This window comes from Nanorana parkeri, unplaced genomic scaffold (assembly GCF_000935625.1).
Source record: "Nanorana parkeri isolate BGI_ZX_2015 unplaced genomic scaffold, ASM93562v1 scaffold195, whole genome shotgun sequence".
Lineage (NCBI taxonomy): Eukaryota > Metazoa > Chordata > Amphibia > Anura > Dicroglossidae > Nanorana > Nanorana parkeri.
Window position 1 is genome coordinate 455,057 of NW_017306463.1, and position 21,403 is coordinate 476,459.

At 41.2% G+C, this 21,403-nt stretch overlaps 1 protein-coding gene across 4 annotated transcripts in view; it reads right to left on the bottom strand.

The window, feature by feature from the left end:
- CMIP (c-Maf inducing protein) overlaps positions 1-21,403 on the bottom strand; it is a 172,491-nt gene that overhangs the window by 45,719 nt on the left and 105,369 nt on the right. For 2 of the 4 annotated variants that reach the window (XM_018555409.1, XM_018555408.1), the window contains exons 4-8: positions 16,626-16,787; positions 12,830-12,871; positions 8,440-8,502; positions 7,262-7,342; positions 4,203-4,280 (exon numbers count right to left, since the gene is read on the bottom strand). In XM_018555409.1, coding sequence (XP_018410911.1) covers positions 4,203-4,280; positions 7,262-7,342; positions 8,440-8,502; positions 12,830-12,871; positions 16,626-16,787 — 426 coding nt within the window. The remainder of the gene's footprint in view (positions 1-4,202; positions 4,281-7,261; positions 7,343-8,439; positions 8,503-12,829; positions 12,872-16,625; positions 16,788-21,403) is intronic. The other 2 variants (XM_018555411.1, XM_018555410.1) reach the window with 1 other exon arrangement.

The window sequence follows — 21,403 nt, forward strand, 5'->3', positions numbered from 1 at the left end:
TCCAAGCCCAACTCCAGCCAAATTTTTTTTTTTCTTTACTTGGGAAGAGTAAATACTTTTATCAAGTTGTTATCGCAGTCTGTGACTTGGATATTTAACCTCACTTCCTGTTCCTGTCCCTTGGACAGCATGACAAAAGGAAGCAATATTAACCTGGCAGAGTTTCTAACCATTCATCAATGCAGTGAAAAAAATTGCAGGTCTGGAAAGATTCCCTATCACTTCCATTTCCAACAGGAAGTGAGGGGAAATATCCCAAAAGGGGGTCACAGACCACAAATAAAAACCTGGCAGAGGTTTTATCCCTTTTTTTTTTTACTTCAACAGAGTTTTGGCAGCCCACACAGTGGCCTATAAATGGAGTTGAACTGCAATTAGACGTACTGTCTTCCACAGGATTATCCAGAAGTTTAAATATAATAAAGGTCAGTTAACAGTGGCAATCAATTCCATGCTACAATTTAACCCAGCCATTAAACATTATCAAATAAACACACATATTATTCACTTACATTAATTTATCATTTGTGCTTACAATGACACTGTGAAATTTAGCATCTATACAGGCAAGAGAAGCCATTTGAGAAGCCATTTGTGTGCTGAAACAAGAACTAGGAGAATTCACAAGGAACCGATAACTTGACTGAGTTGTGCAACTCATAAAATGGCCGTATCGGCTGTGTAACAGGCACTGCTTGTGGTCATATACAGATACATTAAACACAGTTTAACATAATTATACTTGGTGAACTCTGGATTTCATGTTTTATTGCAAACCAAAAAAAAACCCCCCATAATAAAACAAAAGTAATATTTTGGTGCACCTTCTATAACTGAATACAAATATAAAATACAGTACATTGTTTTAAAGGTATAGTATATTATTTTCAATGCTTTGATTGCTGCAGATTCAGATATTTCCCTTCAGGGTATGTCTACAGTTCAATCCAATTTAATTCATAAAAAAAAACAAAAAAACCTTTAATTCTCCAAATATTATTTCAGGAAAAGTTTCCATCTCATTGGCTTATATAAAACAACAGACCGTTCTTTTTTTCAGCCACTTTGATAAAGTCCAGTTAGGGTTCAAGTGTATTGTGGTGTACATAGAAGTATCTCTCAGGACATGCTATTGGATCGTACTGTACATATAAGCTTTGAAATGCAGCATTTGGCAGGTTGGAAAGTTCATACTGAGCTGTTTAGTTCAGTTAGTGGGGCTTTGCGCTGTGCAGATTCAAAGGTTGCATGCAGGGTTAGGCGCTGAAGCAAACGGGTTCTCTTGATTGAGCAAAGGGAACTGTCACTGGCATTAGCACAGGCAACAGATGATCTTTGGCATCCAGTAGCCGTTTGTACCTTTCCTGAGATTGCCCATAGACATTAGATGACAATCTACCCTTTCACCCTCTTTAAAACACAAGTGGCAAGCTAATGTCAATAGCAGCCTTTCTTAAAGTGACATTAAAGGTAAAGTGCCCCCCCACAGTGCTAAAGTAAGGACTTACCTTAAATGATGTCTCTTAATCCACCCTCTTCTTCTTTCCTGTCGCTCTAGCCTGGTGCGGGTCTCCGATCCAACGCTGACTCCTCTGTCCTCCTCTTCGCTCATGTCCCACGGAGTCTGTGCGGGTGCACGCTGCTCCATAGACTTACCTCGTGTCTCTCCTCGTCTCTCAGCTGAACATCTTTGCATGCACCCGTCCCAAGATCCTTTGCGGCTGCCCGAGAAATTTTCAGAAGTTCGGACGGGAGCGCGCGGCGGAGACACAGGTAAGTATTAACCCTTTCAAAAAGTTTTTGTTTTAATCATTTTGCATATATCTACTGCTTGCTAGCAGTAGATATATGCAAAAACAAATGAGGGTTTAATAACCCTTTAACCAAGGCGCAGTGGACACCCGGGAGTGCCTTCTGCCCTGTCAGGAGTGCCTTCAAATTCTCGCACAGTGCCATGCATTTCCATAGTACAGGCAAGCTGGTCACCAGCACCATGGAAGCACACGATGCTAATCCAAGGTGGACGTCCCCCAGCATTCAGAAGAGGACAGAGGTTCGCCTCTGTAAAGACCTGCTCTACCTCACACCCTCCGCAAAACCGCCACAGCCGCACTGTGGTAATGAATAGAGGGTTAGGACTCTGAAGTGGGTCTCCTGATGTTAAGGGGAGACTTTGATGTGAAAGGGAGTTTCTGATGTGAAGACAGGGACTCTGATGTTAAGGGGGTACCCTATGTCATTTTTTTTTTGCATGGAGTATCCCCTTAAAATCCATACCAGACTCCTATCTAGGATAAGGATTTTGTATAGATTTTAGGGGGGACCAAACCTTTTTTTTTTACATTTCAGACTGGATGCCTCGAGATTCTGCATACTCCTTAAAGGATGTTGTGACTGAAAAAAAGGTTGCGTAACACTGGTCAATAATATACTTATTGAGTAAGCCAGAAATGTGAAACACGCTGGAGGCTGAGCATAAACGGTAAGGAAGTTTACACTATGTACTTGCTCCATAAATAAAGACTTTTACGTTTTGTGACAACCCTTGGACTGCGGCTATTTCTGGATTTAGCTGTTATAGGCGATGGCGCGCTTGTTTGTCTGTACCTGGGATGCAATCACAGTGCAAGCCGGTTTGGGAATCTGAGCAGTGTGCATTATCTATGGCAACACAAATGGGTTGGAAAACCTTGTCCAATCAGTCTGGTTTTCCTCAATATATATCAGCAGTAGAAATACTGACAGAAAATGAGGCTGTGCCTCCCCATTTCTCCTGCATAGCCAAAACTGGGGCATCCCCGCCCAGCATCCCTTGATCAGCTGATCGAAGGAGCTGGTTGGAAAATTATTGCCCGAATGGAGCTAGCAATCAGCTGTTAGCTCCATTCAGGTATTCTGACAGTGGCCGCCAGCCAGAATAAATGTGTATAGCTCGTAAACATTGATGGAGGAATCAGTTCTATTGTCAGAATGAGGTCTTATTCCCCTACAATATGCAAAACTAAAATAAAAATGGCTATAGATATATTATAAGGCTGAAGCTAATAAATTAAACTGTCACATGTCCGCTCAGCAGATCGGGAAGTGAGCGAACACATACCGTCGCTCGCTCACTTCTCGATCTATTTGTGCAGAGAGCCGTGAGTGACTCACTCACGGCTCCCTGCAGGTATCCCCCCTCCCCTGTCCGATCCTGCAGTGCTGACTGGCGGAACGGACGGGGGAGGGGGCGGGTACAGCTTGCTCTGCCTCTAGATAGGCAGAACCAGCTGTCACTCACGCAGCTGGGTGGATCCAGACAGCATTGTCGGGATCCGTTCCGGCTGCGGTGTCTCAGTATACCGCGAGCTACATACTGAGCTTTGGGTGACGGGAGGACGCTAGTTTGTGTCCTCCCGTTACCCTAAGGAGAACTATGGGGAAAAACACTGACCCCATAGTTCTCATTTAAAGCCAGCCACAGTTTAATTTTGTTTCAGATCGGTTAGACTCACAACAATAATTAATAGCCAAGTATGAGGGTCTACCAAAAGGATCCGCCTAAAATCTATCCAGGCAAGTAGACCCCGACACTTCACAATTGATGACAATTTTGCTGATCTGAGAAGCCCCCCACTGCCGAGAGAAGAATTAACTCAAACCACTGGTGCTACCCATAGCCATTAACAAGATTCTACTTTTATTCCCCGCATACTCTCTAAATAGAAAATGAAGAATCTGATTGGTTCTTAAAAAGGTGTCTGAAGTGCACATCAAGCTAAAAAAAAAAAGTATTCCTCTGGGATGCTATTGGAGAGTTTCCTTGACTTCCTGTCTGGTAAAACATTGTTAACAGGACAGGAAGTGAGGGTACATCTTACTAACAAAGCCCCAGATAGCAGTAAAATCCAAAAGGGGTTCTAAACTCTTCCCCGTTCCATCCAAAACTAAAAAAAAAAAAGTTGTGGATGGACATTCACTTCCACAATGTTTTCTCTGTATGTACAGAAATGAGGTATGTGAAAGCAAACCTTCATATCTCTATGTAACCATTACAAATTGTAATTACTGAGGCTGAAGCATGTGCAAACAAAATAAGAAACATTCATATGACAAGAATTGTATCTTCTCACAATGCACATATACAGTATAGAATATCCACCTGACACATAACTATTTCTCTATTACATGTGACATAACAGATAGTCGACACACAATATTACCTGCATATGCAGGTGTTTTCCAACCTCCACCAGCAGATAGAGAGAGGTATCCAAGCCGGTAAAAGAGATCCAGTACATCTGCAATTCATTTGATACCCTTGAATTATTGGAATTGGGGAAATATATATTCATTTACAACAGCAGTTCATACCAGAGGGAGAATGACTCTCCTTTTAGCTACCTGGATGAAACTGCTTTGCATACAAGTTAATTCATAGCTGTATTGCTGTCAGAGAGTCATCAGGGCTGCTTTCTACAAACTGGAGGAAAAGTGGAGAGGTTATCCATAGCTAAAGGGATTTATCTGCTTTTAACTAAAGCCGTGGCCTTCGTCAATTTTTTTTTTTAACTTTCAAACAATGAACATAATTTTGGCCAGACTGCACACTATGTATATTCACCAGATGTAGGCAACCTTGGCACTCCAGTCTTATGATGCATTTCAAGACTGACAGCCATAAGCATCACTCTCAATGCAGGAGACATGGGGTCCCAGGGTTTTGCCAAGGTTGCCTACTCCTGGTATACACTATAAGCTAGCCTGCTACTCCACCATCTTCAGCTTCAAGCAGGTGCTTGCTTACATGAAGGGCCTGTTCACACTAGCCTGTCGGCTAAAACACTCAGTTTCAGGGGGCAGGCCAGTGCATTGCAGCTGCAGTCACGGTTTCCATTTTTCTTTATAACTTAATTGGTAGTGTACAATGCGTACACTCCATTCAAGTCCACGAACAGCAGCGTCGTGTGGCGACTTGCAGTGGCATCCTAGGTGCAGTGGAATATATGCATTTTTTTGGAGTGCACTGCCCACCTTCAGGGCCGGATTTCCCACAAGGCCAACCAAGGCCCGGCCTCGGAGCAGCGGGGGTGTGGAATTCTTATCTCCCGATGCCTGGGACATGCAGCGCCGGGTGGGTAGTTTTCTACATTTAGCCTTGCTTTGGGCAAGCAGGGCTAAATGTACAGAGGGGAAGGTGCCGCTTGTTTTGTACTAGTGATCTCGGTGATGTCGCCGAGATCACTTGTATGCAACCTGCATACAGGGGGGCGCATTGAGGAACCTGGCACTGGGGCAGCAGAGAGAGTAAATCCGGGCCTGCCTGTCTTACCTGAATTATGGCATGAATAGGGCGCAGAAAAATGCAGGTAACTGCTATAGTGGCCCTGAGAATGTATAGAGAGCTGCAGGATGTGCACACTGTCTGAGACTGTACACGTAAGCAGTATTTTTGCAAAGTTAAAAGATTATTAGCTGTTGTACAGAACCTAGAGGCAAAATCTTATCTGTTTTGCACAGAACTCTATAAAGGTTTTATTGTTTTTTTTTCTTTTTTAACAAACTGGGGAAATTTCCCCTCACTTCCTGTGTGGTCTCTAGGACAGGAATTGAGAATGAATCACTCCAACCCTTTCTCAATCTATCCAAAACTGAAAATAAATGGCTGGAATAGGGATTTAGCGGTTCTAGGCCTGCAGATTTAGTTAAAATTCTACCATTCATTTTTTACAGGGCTATTCACTAAAGGGTGAAGAGTGTGGGGAAGGCAGGAGAAGTGAACAATCTAGGACTAAATAGCTGATTTGGAAAAATTCTCCAATTCAGCTCACTTTCCAGTTCAGCTATGTTTTCCTAGATTGTTCACTTCTCCTGACTTCTCCAAATTCTTCACCCTTTTGTGAATAACCCTGTTAGTTTGCAATTAAAACATGTAACCAAAGGCCGCTCTGCCATGGGTAACACACTTTCCCTGAAGTTTTAATAAACTCGCTCTACAGAATAAGTAGGTGTAAATCAGCTGCAGGCAAAATGGACCTCGTACGTAAAGAGAGTCTGAAAGATCAGTTATTATTGCCCATTGTAACCAAACATTAGCAATCTCTAACCTGCACTGGAGAGAAGATAGATGAATCCCAGCTAGTTGCCATGGGCAAACAAATTCAGTTTTCGTTTAAGCCAATTTATAGATGCACAAGCCCAATATATTTTTGGACTGATGCTGAGCATCCTTACACATTTTAACTATGCTCAGCAATACACAATACGGCTAATGATTTTTTTTTTCCTTTTCAGAATATGGCAGCTGTAGTTTAGACAAAGTTAGAGATCCCCTTATCCAAAACTACACAACATAAGAATCATATGAAATTTAAAGTGACAAAGTCAGGAGTTAAATCTTAAAATTGGATTCAAGTACCTTAAAGGAGAACTATGGGGTCAGGGCTTTTCCCCATAGTTCTCCTTAGGGTAACGGGAGGACACAAACTAGCAAACTATTAATAAAATTGTATCTAATTTGTGTATCACTGGGGTGTAGATCCTCAAATCATCTCTGAATTGGTGCTGACACTGTCCTTCCTTCTGGAGGGTGGCCACTTTTGTTCCCCATGGTCCCTGTGTGTGTTGTAAAGTAAAGTAGTCACCACTCCGAGCTCACTTCAATATCACGTTTATTTACTAATTTGTATTGAAAATGTAGTCTCTTACAGGAGTGAGCTTGGAGCGGTGACTACTTTAGTACACACACGGGGACCATGGGGAACAAAAGTAGCCACCCTCCAAAATGAAGGACCGTGTCGGCATGAATTCAGAGATGATTTGAGGATCTACACCCGAGTGACACACAAACAAGGTAGATTTTTTTTAATAGTTAAAAGGAGAACTATGAGGTGAGTGCTTTTCACTCACCTCATAGTTCTAGCCGACCCCATAGTTCTCCATTAAGGTACTAGAATACGTTTTTAAGATTAAACTCCTGAGTTTGCCACTTTAAACCTCCATTAATTTCAGCAATGAATTGCACAGTCTAGAAGAGCTAAGTTGAAGTTAGATCAAGGAATCCCAACTTTTAGAGCGGTTGCTGAGCTTCCAACAGGTGAGTCTCTCTTTATAAGAAGCAACACAGTTAATAAATTAACTTCTTGGAAGAAAGGAGGGCGAGCTAAAATTTCATAGAAACAAGAACTAAACCAAAAGGGAAAGTAATGCTTTAATGCACAATAGGAAAATAGATCAACGACTCAGTATTAATATGGAGTCAATAAAGGAAATCAATACTGACCATGTTGTGCTTGAGGATTCTCTGTACGACTGGGGTAAAGACCTCAATGACCACCATGGAACGAGGACGCTCTCTACAGTGCTGGAGTAGCAGAAATGTTAAAATGTTAATAATGGTGACAGGACATAAGAGTGAATGACAATATTTTATACACATTCAGGTGCATGAGGGTATTGAAAAAAAAATGTGTAGAAATATATACACATATATATATACACACACACACACATATATATCTATATACACATACAGGTGAAACTCGAATAATTAGAATATCGTGCAAAAGTAATTGCAGTAAGTGATGCAAAAGGGGCCCAAACCAAGTACTGAGTACATATGCATGCTTGTACTTTTCAGAGGTTCGATATTGTTCTATGTACAATCCTTGTTTTATTGATTGCATGTAATAATCTACTTTTTTGAGGTTGTGGATTTGGGGTTCTTGGCGTTTTCATGAGCTGTAAGCCATAATCATCACAATTATGACAAATCATGGCTTGAATTATCTTGCTTTGCATGTAATGAGTCTATCTCATATATTAGTTTCACCTTTTAAGTTGCATTAGTGAAATAAATGAACTTTGCACAATATTCTAATTATTCGAGTTTCACCTGTATATATCTATATCTATCTATGAATGAGAAAGGCAAGTGTTAAAACCCCTAACAATTTATTTTTTGCTACTTGTGTCTCAGTGTAGAATTTCCCTTTGTTTCCTGTCCTGAGGATGCAACAGGAAATGAAAGGACATTTCTGTAGGGAATTCCCTCCTTAGACAACTTTCACCGGAACTGTTATCCCCATTAGAAGGTTTACCCACACCTCATGTTCTGCTAACAACTAACATTTTGGATTTCCAGCGACTTTCTGTCTTGGTGACAATGGTCACAGGACACCTAGAGTGGTGAATCTCTGCAGCAGAGACAATAACAGCAATAAAACCCGACAGGAGCTCTAACTCTTTCCTATTCTATCCAATTGCATGAATTATAGAAAACTAACAAACATGGGATAAGATTATTTACAGTAAGCTATTAACATCCCAAATATTTATTACAGATTACAATCCAGCGTTGCCCACAAATACCGATGCTCTCACTCTTTTTTGAATTACAACTTCCAGTTCATTCTGCTGGGTGCCTTATATATCCAAATATATTCTACAGGTCAAACATACCTTGCAAAAGAATTCACAGAGATCAGGAGGAGGGTGGTTGTTTTCCAAAAGAGGAGCAATAGCCTGAAAAACAAAAGAAATAACTTGGTCACCATAAAATTAGAAGGTACCTCAGTATGATATCACTTATTTCATGCAGTATTAAATTGTATTTATATTGTGCATTGAGGACTACAGAACCACACCTCTCTGTGTTATGGAGGAGAGGAGAACAACGAAGTCCTGCAGCCCTATCCTGATACACTAGGCTGAGTGAGTGCTGTCATCCTAGCTCAGGCAAATTGACCAGATGAAAAATAAGTTTGTAAAATAAGCTTGTAAAAAAAGAAAACTAATGCAGCCACCACATCTAAGGCTTGGGAAGCTTAAGTATACAACATTTTGCTTTTGAGTTCACATACACTGAAACATTCACCATGCTTGTGATGAAGTGATTGACCAAACTCAGGATGAGGAAAGTAGAGGACACACACACTAAGGTCCTATTCACACGAGAATCGACCGGCACGTACAGCTCCGTGCTGAGTGCACGGCCGTATCGGGCAGCTCCCGGGATGGACAAGTGCTGTGTGTGATTGGTGCGCAGCCCCTGTCCTTCTCTATGGGACTACACGGCCATACGCCGCCCTACTCTCACCTGCCATGCACGTCCGTGCGGGTGAGCGTACTCGTACGCTGACAGGTTGGATCCTGTCTGCGTCCGAGCCGGGACACCCGCACAGACCTGCACTTGAGGTGAGCGGTCGATTCTCATGTGAATGAGGCCTAAAGTAGATTTTAAGCTGGCCATACACAGCTCGCATTTAAGTGAATCCCTGCTGAATTGACTAAACTTTGAGCCATGGGCTGACCTGTTTGCACCACTCAGCTTCGACTAAAAAAAAGTAGGGCCCAACAGTGATTCTGGGAGCCGGCTGTCTGAATTCAATAGCTGGAAGGCATATACCCCCATCCACGCTGCTAGAAAGCTATTCACAAAGAGTACAAGGAATATCGAATATCACAGAGTGGTAAAAGGAACTCTTCAGTAATCACGTTTCTATAAAAACTAAAAACTATTTGCATACATTTGATATGTAATCATAAGTTTGCTTTAAGCAGAAACAGCATTGCTCGCCTTCACAGCTGACACTTCACCCAGCCTACTAGAAATTATAGTGTTTTTCCATCTAACATTAACAGTACAACAAGAGACGATACTTTACGAGCAGAGAGATTTGTTTATTTCTTGTTTCTGTTAAACAACTGTCAAAGTTTCAGAAAACTCAAGCCACCTAATTATCCCATTACTAAGCAACCGAATGTGCTTGGGTAAATATTAAGGAAGGTCAGAGTTACTTCTGCCGGCTCCATTATGATGCTATCAAATCACCAGAAGGAACCATCATTTTTTTATAAGAGAGAAGGTAACTGTCCATGTAACATCAGAGATGCAGAGCCTGGCAGACAATATGGAAATTGCACAATATAATAATAGCTAATTATGTAGATTGCGTTGACCAAAGATTGCACCTGTTTAAAAAAAAAAAAAACAATTGTGGTGCCTTGCAGAGCAGCCTAACATGAGCCTGTGCTTTGCCCATGCAGGGCATAAGGACCATGTATGCATATCTGCAATGAATTCCTTGCTTTGGCCTCTAGTAAACAGAAATGAGTGTAATGACCATGCAAGAGCCAAGGGCAACCAAGTCCAAGCAGTTTCATCCTTCACTTTTGTTCAGCAAGGCAGTAAGCAAATAGTTCAACTCAAGATCCACCCATCTAGAGTTCCACCCTACCCTAACCCTTCCTAGTCCCCACCTACCTCTTACAACTTAACTTCCTGCGCACTGCTCCCCATCTCTTAAAACATTTTTTGATACCGAGGGGCTGCTTGAACAAAGTTTTCTTCATTTCAAAATGGCTTCTCTCCTCATACAGGTCAATAGAAATGCAAAAGCAGCTTAGGGCCTATGGTGACCATTTTTGGGCTGGGGTCCATGGCATCTGTTGAGATGCTTCTAAGATCATTCAGAATTAATTGATTTTCTATGTACTGCAAATTCAAAACATCTCCTCATCCAAGCCCGCTAACTAAACGTAGGTCAGTTCCTGAGTAATAGGGTGCCCCCTAATGGGTTTCTTAAAAAAGAATAGGCAGTACATGTGCCTTTTTAGTGTTCTGTCAGCAGTCAGCCTTTTCACCCAGCAGCAGGCTCTTGCAGCAGAGACAGTGAGAGAGAGAGAGCCACTAGCATAGGTTAGCCAAGTAATAAAAAGACCTTTGAACAGCTGACTAATTAGTGAGGCCTAGCTAACAGGTAAAAGTAAAAAAAAAAATTAGCAATTTTAGATAAGATAGACAGCTATTCCATTTGATATATATCTCGGCACAGATAAACCTAATTACATACTTTAAAGACCAATGACTATTGGATCCTAAATAAAACATTGCCAGGCCACAAATATGAATAAGTGATCCTGATGTTACAGAATTAAGCAACGTATTAAGCCAACAATACTCAAGTCTGTAAACATCCAGCACATTCCTTTGGTTAAGCTAGTTTCAAAGAAATCCACAGGGATCCTAGTGGTGAAATTCAAGAGATCCCAAAATAAATTCTTCAATTAGTTGTACAGTCTTTTCAATATAAAAGCAAATGGGAAAATTATGTTTGCAGGGCTGGCTGTTTGCAATGAAATATACGGGGCCCCGTATATTCCTTATTATCCAAAGATCTACCCGTCTAGAGTTCCACCCTACCCCAACCCTTCCTAGTCCCCGCTTCCCTTTTACGACTTAACTTCCTTTGCGCTGCTCCCCATCTCTAAAACATTTTTTTGATACCGAGGGCCTGCTTGGACAAAGTTTTCTTCATTTTCAAAACGGCTTCTCTCCTCATAAAGGTCAATAGAAATGCAAAAGCAGCTTAAGGGCCTATGGTGACCATATTTGGGCTTGGGTCCATGGCATCTGTTGAGATGCTTCTAAGATCATTCAGAATTAATTGAAAGGTGCATTTGACCGAAAGTTGACCACCTTCTGACCTGCTTCAAGTGGGTTTAGCATACCCATAGACTTGTATGAAACCGCAAAACCCGTCTGATGCAAACAAACACCTGTCACAACAAGACAAAACACAAAAATTCCCCAGCCTCAACCTGCCAGCCAGCCTGCAACCAAAGAAGTAGCCCTGTCAACAGTATGCGTTAAAATCAGAGGTTTTAGTTGCACAAACTTTTGGCCAAAAATATGTAGAAGCCACACTGCCGCGCCAAGGCACCTCTGCAAAGTGTGGTCCTAACTCTATGTATCCAAGTCTCCAAGTGTGAGCATATTAATGAAGTTGATAAATTACATGCAGGTGTACCTGGAGGTAGCCAACTCCTCCTAATAAGGTGCAGGGATGCACTGGAGGCCCAGCAACCAAAAATGCACGCTGGGACTCCAGTGCGTCCCCCAAACCAAAAATAGTCAAACTAGAAAAGATGGTACATGCATGTACCACAAAACACAAAAATGCCTGCCTTGGCGCGGCAGTGTGGCTTCTACATATTTTTGGCCAAACGTTTGTGCAACTAAAACCTCTGATTTTAACGCATACTGTTGACAGGGCTACTTGTTTGGTTGCAGGCTGGCTGGCAGGTTGAGGCTGGGGAATTTTTGTGTTTTGTATTGTTGTAAGCCTTCCCAATGTGTGCCCTGCTATAAAGGCTGGTTATAGATTCATGCATGTACCATCTTTTCTAACCTGTGACAACAAGCGCTAAATCAGATTGATGAAGAGGAGGATGTCAAATCATGCAGGTCACAAGGAGGGCAACTGCACTTATCAATGAACTCTAAATAATCTCAGCAGTGTCTATGTTATTTTGAAATGAAAGCAATGAAATGTGTCAATGAGAAAGCAAGCTGCATTTCTCATTGACACAAGCCCAAAAACCATCAACAAAGGCCCAAGTGGGCTTTTTTTATTTTATTTTAGTCTAAAAGGGTAGAAAAAGGTGTAGAAAAAGGTCAACAACCCTGTCAAATGTATATTGCCATCTGCTGAGGAGAGTCGCCCTTTTCCTAATGACCTTTGTCATCGAGACTGGACGTAAAGGAAAATTCAACATGAAGAGTTGTCACCAGAACTGCAAAAGTAGGGAAATCTTCTAGTGATGACACTTGTTGACAACTAAGAGGGGATTTCCCCCGCTTTGCAGAGCTTTCCTCTCACTTCCTGTTTTGTCATTGGGACTTGGAAGTGGAGGTAAATCTTCCAATTGGGCCTCAGAAGGCAAAACTTACTCTGTCTAAAACGTAAAAAAAATGATCTGGCTTTAGGTAGGCTTTAAATATTGGAAGGTGTCCCAACCAATGTAGTTGCAGCCAAATTATATTTAAAACGTAAATAACTTAACTTACCACAATGATACTTTCATGCTCCTGAGTGGTTAGATTACTATTCTGCAATAGTATATATAAAAAAAAAAAAAAGTTAAAAAGGAACAGAATTCAAACAACTTAAACAACAAAGTCCAAAGTATGACACAAGCTGCATAAAAAAAAGACAGTTTATGATTACAAAATAGCTTAATAACGCAAGATAGTATATTGTGCAAGCACTGCAGCATTAACAGACTTCCTTATGGATTACGTGTATATTTGGGAACACTTCCCCACATTCTGAACGTCACAGAAAAATAATGCCTTACAAGGTCAGTCAGTGCATAGAAATTATTTTTGAAAGGATCCCTTATCAGGAAGAATAACCTCTTTATTTTTGGTATTTGCGATGGAATAAGATACACTGAGGGGAATTTATCAAAACAGGAGCAGGCAGAATCTGGAGCAGCTACCCATCATCTACCTTTTATTTCCAAATCTTAACTGAAGATAGAAGCTAATTGGTGTCCAGTGGCAACTGCCCCAGATCCTGTCTGCTCCAGGTTTGTTAAATCCCCCCCCCCCCCCAATATGTTTGAAGAATTGCATTTTCTGTTTAAAAGGGGAAATCTTTGTTTTTTTCATCTTTTCCTGGCCGATTCTGAGGCACTCCAAAGTCATGTTCTCAGTTTCTTTTAGGGTTTACTTGCAGATCAACGTGAAACTTTGGGACTACATTTATTTGCCTTAACAAGGTACTCTGAAACTCCACTGTGTCCTTACACAGAAATAATTTATGACTCAGACATGGACATGACATGTTGGAAATACTGGTTGTCATTAGAACCGTTGCTGTTGAAGGGAATACTGTCGCATAGAGAAAAATAAATGTAGGCTCTGATGGGAGCAGGTATTCTCCAGAGTATGTGTCCACTAAACTTGGTTGAGGTCTGTACAGCTAAACCTTATTACCATCCTGGGGCGAGTATAAAAAAAGTCAAAAGTGACATCAAGAGAACCATTTATAAAATTAAGTCCATTATATTTATTGACTTCTAAGGTGTCACATCATCAAAGGCGACGTTTTGGAACAACAAAGTCTCTTCCCCCCCTTCCCTGAGGAAGGGACTTTATTGTTCAGAAACGTCGCCTTTGATGACGTGATACCTTAGAAGTCAATAAATATTGACTATTCTACATGCTGGAGTGCTTATGACTTTTTTTTTGCATTTTTTGACTTATTTTGCGGGGGCATCCGCGGTCATTATAAGCACCCACCCTATATTTTGGGGGTTTCGTCCGGTCAGGAGTGTGACGGGTTTGTATGTTTACTGATCCATTTTTAAAATAAGACACCTGAAGAGCCAGAGTCCATGCAGAGAACCAGAGTTTTAACTGAACAAAATGGACTAATTCTACAAAAAAAGTGTGAATATCCAGCTACTCCAGTATATACCATGGCTCATTTATAAAAGTTACAAAGTTTACAATAAGTCACAAACCTTAGTCATTCAAACTGAGTAAATGATGAAAAATCCTTTAGTGAAAACTGTATGTCAATACAAACAGTAGTTCCTGAGATATAGGCTATGACCTACAGAGCCTACTTATTGACCTTCAATGTAAATGGCAGCCTCACAATAGGGAGGCTTTGGAGAAACCAGGGGTCAGGATCAACGCTAACCTTTCTTGGAAAAGTCAAGGTCTGCAAATAGGTCTTCCTACTAGGGCTGCAACTAATGATTATTTTCCTAATCGATTTGTTTTTTAATTTTTTATTAAAATCGGACAAAAATGAATAAATACCATCCTAAATGTAAACAAAGTTTACTTCAGAATAAAACTGTATGCACAATTTTTTGCAATCGCACTGCACTGGAAGACACGGTATTATAGTACCGTGCCTCCACGTGTGGGCGATCACACTGTGGGTGGGATGCACGTTTGGGGTGCCATTGAAACGAATGGCACTGCAATGCACCTCCAGCAGCAGAATTTGTCAGGCCAAACTGAAAATGACTTTTTCCCCCACATTTTATCATTTAAAAAAAAAAATTATATTGTAAGCACATGGCGCTTGAATAGCTTCAGCCAGGAAATGACAGCTGCCAGTGGCAAGATGTCACAGACGGCAGCTGAATGTAAATACAACAGGTAGTGGGCAGGTACAATAGTCAGCCTGCTATTGGCTATTTCAAATTGCAATAGCCAATAGCAGGCTGGCTATTGTACCCACCCACTGCTTGCTGTGGCCTCCTCCCAGCATGGAGGAGAGACCTAGGGGATCCAACCAACTAATCAATAATGAGAATAGTTGACAACTATTCTCATTATCTATCAATCAACTAGTTATTGCAGCCCTACCACCCACCTATATTTTTGGATCTACTGCTGATTTTAACATGCAGTTTTTACCAAAGACAACCCATGCTTATGCAGTTATCACTACATGCTCAGTTTGCATTGTCCTGGTTTGAGACAGGTTAAATTTAACAAATATTATTATCATAATAACTGTCTCTGCAGCCTTTTGCCGCAGCGTGTGAAGAGAATAGATTGAAGTGTTTACAGTTAACATGAAATGCATTAAATTCCCCACCAGTCCCAGATGGAGTGCAGAAAAACAAACTGTTCCTTTCTTGGACTCCTCAACACGTACAAAATTAATTTTGCCAAAACATATTACATCGCTGCTTCCTCATTTGGACAAACTCTCTTTGCATACAATAAACTACGACCATTAATTTTACTGTCAATTGAGCACAAATGAGTCAGGGGGTTTTTGTGTGTGACTGGTGAAGCCCAAGCGTTGAGAAAAAAGAAGCATATAAGAAATTGGCAATAAGAAACACTCCTGATTTTCTGGTCTGCCTTTATATCTTAAGGCAATGAGTGGGGAACAAATAAAAGCAATCAGCGAACTAATAACTTATCAGATGAAACAGGCTGCCCGCTTATGAGAGCATAAATCCCACACTCTGCAAAGCTAGACTGGTACAGCAAAGGAAAAGACCCTCTATCAGGTTTTTATTGGGTTGCTTTGAAAATGAAAAAAAAAAAAAGTGTATTGGTTTCTACAGTCAGCACAAAGCACTTAAAAATTCAGGAAACATTCAGGGAGGTGAAGGTCAATATGTGCCTTGGACCCTGAGATCAGGAGGACTAAACTTAAAAAGATGCCCTCAGCCCCCCCAGCCTAAATTAAACCCTTGTCTCCCCAGCTCAGGTGCATACTGACTGCTTTTGGATTGCAGTGGCTTGCCGGAATCTTCAGGAATGTAGCTGAAATCTGAAATCCCAGTCCAGTTGATCCCAATAGAGGTCTATGGGGCCATCTTTAAAATGTATCCTGGATTGGTCAATGTATTACTGGATCCTTTGGGTTTACAGGATCATAAAAGTCTATGGGGTGTGACAGGTGTGGCCAGAGGAATGAAGATTTTGTATAGAGATGTTGAAGAAGATGTTGGGGCAGGGAAGGGGGAGTTGTTAAGGGCGCGGTTTCAATTTTAGGCTGGGCTAAAACGATAACTGTAATTTCTCAATTAGTTTTTGCATCTGAGCCCAATAACATCTGACAGAGTGTCCTTTTATACACTGTCATAGAAAAGGTTTGTTTCTACAGCTGTCCTAATGTGCGCCTAATTTAATAATAATTTATAAATTAAGTTTTGATATGTTGTGCAACTATATACTTATAACTCTATATTTGTCAATCGTATTTGTAGTTCTAATGGTGGAGTAAGCCTGTAAGTGGTAGCAACATACAGAGAGAAGCACCAAGACTCTTCCAATATTATTGAAAGCATGAAAAAAAATCCATGGCAAGTCTTACCTCCGAGAGTAACTTGGAGACAATTTCTAGTGGTGCCTGGTAGATAGAATCATCTTGCAGAGGGGAAGTCAACGCCATGTCCACCAAGGTCCTGATCTCCTTCAGTACCACTTCCCAGCGATTTGGATTACTCAGAACTTTTTTGTACTTATAGATCTTTTTCTGGAAAACAGAAATTAAACGTATAATATCAGGAAAAGCTCATTTTTTTAAGCATCACCATAAAAGACACAAGACAATGTTAAATGTGATCTGAGTTCATCTCAGTTACATTATATTTATATTTCCGATTGTTATGTTATACCCATGCAGGGCAACAGGGTAATGTCTGGGATCGATGTGTACGGAAGCCTTAGCGCGTTAGAACAGTACAGCTACCTACACGCCCCCATCTTTAATCCACAGCAACATTACTTTTACACAGCATGACGTGGGTGCTACTGGGTGGATGGAACATTTTTTTCTGAACACGACCCATAGAGAAGTATTACCACACTGCTGGAGCCAGACAGCTTGAGGAATGCCAATTTGAGGTCAAAAAATTATTAAAAACAGACAAACCCACATTTTCCCAAAGCCATATAGACCTTTCTCCTTTCCTTCCTAGGTCATTACTATTCATCTATCCTCTATATCTACAAACATTGTAAATATCACCACTTAATTACCATATTTGTGCCTATTGTGCCCCCATTCTCTCCTCTCCCTATTTCTCCCTTTCCTCCTGTGCTCCGTTCTTGTTCTTTCTAGCACTATAAAAAAAAAAGGACATGCCTCCCCCAAATCTGTACTCCCAGCTTCCCCCACCGTGTCCATCTCTTTAATTCCATTATATTACTTTCTATTCCCTTCTCTTGGTTTTCTCCATGTCTGTAATTTCTATTTATTATATTTTCCTCCTTTACTCCTTGTAATCTTCCTTCCCCAAATCCGTTTTCCTTTTCTTTGTGTTTGCAAGGACTACCCACTCCCTGCACTGGAAGCATCTAATTTATTCCCCTCCATCTTTCCAACTTTCCATCTCTTGGACATCAGTGATCTTGCCATTTTTCTATCCCAGATCTCCAGTTTGTTCCCAGTGCTTCTTCCCAGCTCTTTACCCATTTTTATAATTTCACGCTCATAGAACTCTCCTAATTGTGTCAGCATTAATCTCCAATATTGTTCAAAATGATTTCCCATTTTTGTCTTAAATGCTTATATTACATCTCCAACACTGGGAAAGATCTGGATTCACAAGCCTTGTGGAACAATTGCCTCTTTCAGCTACTTCCACCACAACTCTTGATTTTGTTTTCTCTAATAATCATTTACCTTTATGAATCAATCAATCTCATAATTGCTCTTACTTTTTTCTCTCCTCTCTCTCATGTAATATCTGAGACATTAAATCTTGCCACCTACTAGTATATGAAAACAAATTCCTTGTGCTCTCCCCCTTGCATTCTCCATTTGCCTATCAGCATTTTTGAGCCAGCAAGTAATAAACAGTCATTGCTACCAGCCATTAACTTTGTGTGTGTGTACTGTATATGTTTCTATATATTTACTTTCCTACCAATTGTAGCCATGCAATTTACGCAGCATTACATTTTTCCTGCCTCTTTCCTTACTTGGGTTTGTAAAAGTACAATGCTGTGCTGACACTGTTACAAATGCAGAAGTGCTAGGACTACATTTCCAAGTATTCTTTCCCATCTCTATCTGTATAAGGCCTCATTTACACGAGAAAAGGCCGGCATGTATAGCTCCGTGCTGCGTGCGTGGCCGTATCGGGCAGCTCCCGAGCAGAACAGGTGCTGCGTGTGATTAGTACGCAGCCCCCTGTCCTTCTCTATGGGAGTATGCGGCCATACGCCGCCCTATGCTCACCCCAAGTGCAGGTCCATACGGGTGCAGGGTATCCCGGCTCGGACGCAGACAGGATCCATCCCGTCAGCGTACAAATACAGACACCCAAACCCACACGGACGTGCAGGGCGGGTGAGCGTAGGGAGGCGTACTGCCGCGTACTCCTATAGAGAAGGACAGGGGCTACGTACTAATCACACACAGCACCTGTCCTTCCCGAAGCTGCCCTATACGGCTGCGCACGCAGCTATACGTGCCTGCCTTTTCTCGTGTGAATGAGACCTAAAAGGGGCATGTTTGCAAAACCATCTAAAATGTCACAAACAATGGGCAGGGCTTGATGGGTCGGGTGGGGATGGGCATGACCAGCGCCTGATAGATAAACTTAGAGTAGAGCTTGTTTATTAGGGGAGACAACCTTTGGTTTAAACCTACAAACCCAGCGTCACCACATCCTGATTTAGTCTGTGCGAGCACAGTGAACGTTATGAGGACAAGGGGGCAATCATTCACAGAGGAAGGCAATGATATATGGCTTTATAAATTCCCAACTCTGAATGTTGCAGTACATATTGATTTTAAGTTTTTAATTATAGTTCTATTTTAAAACTGAGTGCTCTCTGGAAAAGTGGTTGGCACAGAGTAGATAAAAAAAATTTAAAAAGTTACGTAGACATAACAAAATAGTTTTAAAGTAATAAGGGAAGCGGACAGACACGAAAGACCGATTCGTTTATTTTTCTACTGTCAATTTGAGTGCTTTACGAGACCATTCAGATCACATTTATATATTACATTCCCCATTACTTAAACTACTTTTTTTTTCCTTTTAGATTTTTCTTATTATTTTTGGATAGGAAGCACAGTTTCCACTGAGCTGGCTGCCAGCTTTCATTTATACAAGTCAATGTCATTTGACATATCGTTAAATAAATGCACAACGTTATCGAGGCATCTTAGGCGGTTCGTTCTAACCTGACACAAGCATTTCTATATTTTAGGTTCATACACTGCATGTAACCCGGCCTGATGGCAAACAATGCAGGCAGAATGAAAAAAGTGCCCTAAGACAGGAGATAATGTAACCGACAATCCGGGATCAAGTAACATTGATTTACTTACGTCAATTGCAGCAACATCCTGCAGGCCCCAGGTGGGGAGGATGTCTTGAAATGAACTCGCCTAAGGTAACAACTGGGGCCTCACATGTTTGGGTGTTAACCTGTGCCGTGCCGGAGGCAAGAGCAGTGAACAATTCTGTCACCCAACTTATTGGGGCTAAAAGTGGACTCATCCTGACATTGCATTCATCTTTATCATTTCAAAGAATGGCAAAGTTGACGTATGTTTAAAGTAAAGGAATATGGTTAACCAAGAATATTCTTAACTACCTAAAATTAGCTGAATCCCTCATCTTCTTTTAATGTGAACCTATCATTATAAAAAAAAAAGCAATTAACTGTCACATTTATGCTGCTCATCATCAGTCAAGGGTTTGAAAAAACAAACCTTTTCTACAAGCAAATATAGTTCAAACTCTGAGATGACAGGTCTGCAGAATTGGTCACATGATTTCTACCGAGAGACACACGGTCCTCTCTGTAAAAATCATCTTCCCAAGGGAATTTCAACAATGGTGGCACAGCCAACAGTAAAAGCACTTTTATTTAGTACTTTGGAGAAAGGTTGCATTCTTTTTCCATTTTTTTTTATTGCTGGTCATATTCCCACTGGAGAGATTCTCTTCACTTTGTGGTCACTGGAACAGGAAGTGAGGGAATCTCCCCACCAAAGAGATGTTCTCTTTCTCACAAAAATGAAAAGTATATTTTGGCTGAAGCAGGACTTTAACTTTCCATGCTGTGAATAGGTGATACTTTGGAAGCTTTTACCAAGGATGTATATGAGAAAGGCTCTAAAGCACTTGACAAATGAGGTGAATAAAACATAAAAGATCATGCATCTGGCTTATGGGCATGGTGAGTATAGGTCACCTGTGCCCCCAAAAAATCCCTTTTGTTAGAATAAATGATAAAATCACTAATCATTGACAAAAAGCCTTTTCATTTGTTTGGTACTAATTATTGTCTTTCCATTTTTCTCTGCTCCCAGCCAGGATTTCTTAAAAACTGCTAAAAAGAAAAAAAGTCCTTCCATCCTTAGAACATACAACTATAGACAGAATTTCCAAAAGTCCTTTCACTAATGTTGGTATAACTGGTTCACTGCTTCTCTAAGAGTCTGCAAAACCTGAGAACAATATGCAGGCAGCCTGTAGCATCATGTATGGCATCCCAAACAGGGGATCTAATCCTTCCCTATTAAAAAAAGGGTTCTGGTTATAAAGGCACTTTATATGCCGATCAAGCAGGTTTCTTTTACTTACCTCCCTTTCCATTCTCTATAACTCTGATCACCCTTGGGTGGGAAGAGAAGGTTCTGTGTGTAAACTCCAAGTCACTCTGGTCAGGCCTTGCAGAGGACTCTCTCCATGCGTCCCATGTGACAGTGAAGGTTTTACAGCAGGTTCCTTTTACTTACCTTCACACCCATAGGTGATCAGTTATGGGAGATGGAAGGGAAGAGAAGGTTCTGTGTGTAAGCTCCAAGTAACTCTGGTCAGGCCTTGCAGAGGACTCTCTCCATGCGTCCCATGTGACAGTGAAGGTTTTCCAGCAGGTTCCTTTTACTTACCTTCCCTTCCATCTCCCATAGCTGATCACCCATGGGTGTGAAGAGAAGGTGCTGTGTGTAAGCTCCAAGTCACTCTGGTCGGGCCTTGCAGAGGACTCACTCCATGCGTCCCATGTGACAGTGAAGGTTTTACAGCAGGTTCCTTTTACTTACCTTCACACCCATAGGTGATCAGTTATGGGAGATGGAAGAGAAGAGAAGGTTCTGTGTGTAAGCTCCAAGTCACTCTGGTC